At 48.1% G+C, this 4,155-nt stretch overlaps 1 protein-coding gene across 1 annotated transcript; it reads left to right on the top strand.

Moving 5' to 3' along the window:
• Positions 1-2,007: 2,007 nt before the first annotated feature.
• Positions 2,008-2,955, top strand: LOC117872730 (olfactory receptor 52K2-like). Its single transcript, XM_034761474.1, has one exon. It carries the CDS (start codon positions 2,008-2,010, stop codon positions 2,953-2,955), a length of 948 nt encoding a protein of 315 aa, XP_034617365.1.
• The last annotated feature ends 1,200 nt before the right edge of the window (positions 2,956-4,155 follow it).

Below are 4,155 nucleotides of genomic sequence, written 5' to 3'. Positions count from 1 at the left end.
CCAGTTGCGAATCCCATTCAGCTAAGCTCTTTGCTCCAATAATATCTGTGGCAAGGAGTTCCACAGGCCAAATATGGATTATGTAAACAGTTTTATTTTATCAATTTTATATGTTCAGAGTTTCAATGTAATTGAATGTTCCCTTCTTCATGTGTTATGAGACAGAATAAATATCAATGTCTGAACTACTTTCTATATCGATAGATTCATAGGGTTCAAAATGAGAAGGGACCATCAGAACATCCAGTCTGACCTCCTGTATAACACAGGGCATTAAATTTCGCCCAATGACCCCAGTACTGAGCTCCATATCTTGTGTTTGAGGAAGACCTTGTCTACACTAGGATTTTGTATCATGGAATCAAAAAGTGACAAGGTGAGTAGATTCTGCAATGATCAGCTAGTCTAACCCCTGCCAAGATGCAGGATTTGTTATCTAAACCATCCAAGACAGATGACTATCCAGTCTCCTGCTGAAAACTTCCAGTGAAGGACTTTCACAATCTGCCCGGGCATCTGTTCCATTGTCCTCCTGAACTTAAATTTGAGAATCTTATCAGAGATTAAATATAAATCTGTTATGCTGTAGTTTCTCTACATCCTTCCTATATATTGGAGACCGTAATTGGACACAATATTCCAGCTGAGGTCTAACCAGTGCAAAGAAAAGTGCTACTATCCCCTCCCGTGACGTGCATGCTATGCCTCTGTTAATGGAAATGAAAATTGTATTTGCTCTTTTTTTCAATAGTAAAAAAAAATCACAGCCCTGAGAGATGTAGCTCTATCAACTTAACCCTGGTATATACAGCAGGAAGTCTACCAAAGAATACTTCATCGACCTAGCTATCACCTCTCAGAGAGGTAGATTATGTACGCTGACAGGAGTACCCCCACCGAAGTACCCATGGGGCTGTTGGCGGTGGAAATGGGGTCACTGTTGAGGATAGCATCCAACTTCTTATAAAAATGGCAGGTCTGTGGCACAGCACCGGAGATACTGTTTGCCTCCCTTTTCTTCTGGTACATGTGCCACAGCTCCTTCACCTCTGCTGTGCACTGCAGTGTGTCCTGATCACAGCTCTTTTCCCACATACTGCACGAAATCTGCCCTTTGCTATTGACATTCCTATGGCTGGAGCGCAGCTGTGACTGCACTGCCCCCTCTCCCCAAATACTGAGCGGATCCAGCAGCTCCGCAGTGTCCCAAGCATAGAGCTGTCATGGTCATCTGAGAAGGTGTGATGTGAGCACTCCACACCGAGCAAACAGGAAGAGGAATTTCTAATTCCCGGGCCTTTAAGGGGGGGGAAGGGGCAGAAAGCGTTTACCTTGATGCAGGGGAGAGGAGTTGAAACTGTTCACCAAAGCACTCAGCATGGGCAATGTGGGAGGCCTTCCAGAGGCCAATTACAGTGATAAAAGCAATCACAAGTTTCTACACTGGCACTTTGCCAACAAAGCTTTTGAGTAAAACTGTTGTCAAGGTAGTTATATTATGTCACTGAAACTGAGGAGTTCGTCATTGAAAGTGGCTTTTCAGTGTGTACACCGCCACTGTTTCTTTGGCAAAAGCTACTTATTTGTGAAAACAAAACATGTCAGTGTAGAAAAAGCCTAAGGAACAATGATGGATAACCAGTATCCGCACTTGTGTTTCCTACTGGTGCCGAGTAAGGTTTCCCACACCATGATGTGTAGGAATTATAGAGCAGGGAGCCCCATAAAATATGGAATTGGCATTAGTAGGGTCAGTTCTTCAGAATTCATTTATCTGAATAATGAAAATGTCATTTTCAGTGTGTGAAGAGCAACCAATCTGCTCCCCCCATGAGAACAGCCTCCAATAGTGCATGTAGTGTCACATATTAACATTGTCTCTCCATCCAGGTATTTGTACTGCGACCATCACCCTAGACCCTGGGCACATAGAGGAAGTCAGGGGAACATACGGTACATGCAAGAGACACCGTTCTGCCTCAGAGTTAGACACCTTCTCCCTTATCCATGTCAAAATACAACACAACTGACTTCACCAACCCCTCCACCTTCATTCTGCTGGGCATTCCTGGCCTGGAGGTGGCCCATGTCTGGATCTCCATCCCCTTCTGCACCATGTACACCATAGCCATCTTGGGGAACTTCACCATCCTGTTCATTGTGAAGACGGAGCCAAGCCTCCATGATCCCATGTACTATTTCCTGTGCATGCTGTCCATCACTGACCTGGTCGTGTATACATCCACCCTGCCCAAAATGCTGGCAATCTTCTGGTTCAATTCTAGGGAGATCGATTTCAGTGCCTGCCTCACCCAGATGTTCTTCATTCACTCCTTCTCTGTGATGGAGTCTGGGATCCTCGTAGCCATGGCTTTTGATCGCTACGTGGCCATCTGTCATCCCCTGAGACATTCCACCATCCTGACCAACACCCTGGTGGCCAAGATTGGCCTGGCTGTGGTGCTGCGTGGTTGCATAGTTGTATTGCCCTATCCCTTACTGGCAAGGCAGTGGCCTTATTGCAGAACCAATATCATCCCCCAGCCGTACTGCGCACACATAGCTGTGGTGAACCTGGCCTGCGCCGACACCCGTGTTAGCAGTTACTATGGCCTCTTTGTGCAATTCTTTTTGATTGGTCTGGATGGGATTTTTATTGGGGTGTCCTACACCCAGATTCTCAGGGCCATCTTCATCCTCCCCACAAAAGACGCCTGGGTCAAGACTTTTGGGACCTGCAGCTCCCACCTTTTTGTTATTTTAGCCTTTTACATACCAGGTCTCATCATCTCCCTCATGAACAGATTTCCCCAAAATGTGCCCCTGTATTTCCATGTTCTCATTGCCAATTTTTACCTCTTGCTGCCCCCCATGCTACACCCCATCATCTATGGGGTGAGGACCAAACAGATCTGGGACAGGCTGCTCCAGCTCTTTACTCATAAAAGAGCTTAAAGTTTTCTCCTGGTGCTCTGGCTCCCAGACTGAGCTCTGTGCAGTGATGGCTGGTGACATGGTGCTGCATCCCCTTCCCTCAATCACTTACTGGACAAAGTGACATTAAATGTTTTCCTGTCTTGCTGTGCTGTGTCAGCGTGACAAACTGAGGAATCTTTTTGTGTACAGCTCATTCTCCCATAGGTTGCCACCTTTCTAATTGCTGTTAACTGGATCTCTGAGGCCCCACGCCCTGCCCTGCCCATTCCCCAAGGCCCTGCCCCCTGCCCCACCCCTTTCCATTAGGCCCCTCTCCATTCTCCACCTCTTATCTCAAAGCCCCACCCCTGTTATTGGCTCCCCTCCTCTCCAACCCCATCCACTTGCTGGATCATCTCCACCTTCCTCTCCCACAATCTGGGCTCCCTCTGCTCCAGGGCTGGGGTGGGATCTGCTGCAGCCTGGCAAGTAACTGGCAGTGAGGACGCAGTGCTGGGTCCAACTGGCCATGCTGTAGCAGAGGGGGAAGCCAGGAAACTGTAAAAAAACAGATGAGGGTTGGGAGCAGCGCTGTGATGCAGTAACAGCTTGTGGGCCCTAAAGTTCAGCTGTAAAGTCCTGAGGGCAGACACCTTTGTGATGCTTATTTCCTTAGCTTTCAGCGATGGTCTCAAGTTACAGTGGGGGAGGTCTGGGTTGGATATTAGGAAACACTATTTCACTAGGAGGGTGGTGAAGCACTGGAATGGGTTCCCTAGGGAGGTGATGAAATCTCCATCCTTAGAAGTATTTAAGACCGAGCTTGACAAATCCCTAGGAGGGATGATTTAGTTGGGGTGGGTCCTGCTTTGAGCAGGGGGTTGGACTAGATACTTCCTGAGGTCCCTTCCAATCCTAATCTTCTATGATTTGTTCCTCCCGGCTGGGGCCTGTAACTGGCAGGGTCCCTTCAATAGGGATGGGTTACCCTGAGCTAGGCCTCGGGGGCAGGGCAAGGGATCAGCTTCGAAGCGAGGAGGACAAGAGCTGAGGGAGATGGAAGGATAAGCTCCTGCATTAGCTGGAAAGGCGGGATTCTGGGCAGATGCCAGGATGGCTGTGATAGCTCACACAGAGGGAGATAAACGGCACATCTACCATTAGCCAGCAATTTACATGGCACCCTATCTGGAATGACAGAGCACCCACTGCCCAGGGGCTGAGCTGAACGGTGAAGCT

Source organism: Trachemys scripta, chromosome 1, assembly GCF_013100865.1.
Source record: "Trachemys scripta elegans isolate TJP31775 chromosome 1, CAS_Tse_1.0, whole genome shotgun sequence".
Lineage (NCBI taxonomy): Eukaryota > Metazoa > Chordata > Testudines > Emydidae > Trachemys > Trachemys scripta.
The sequence above is the reverse complement of the archived record's forward strand: the minus strand, read 5'-3'. Positions and strand labels throughout refer to the sequence as shown.

What these genes read in the sequence shown, in the direction of transcription:
- LOC117872730 (XM_034761474.1), top strand. Translation starts at nt 2,008, where the DNA reads ATGTCAAAATACAACACAACTGACTTCACCAACCCCTCCACCTTCATT.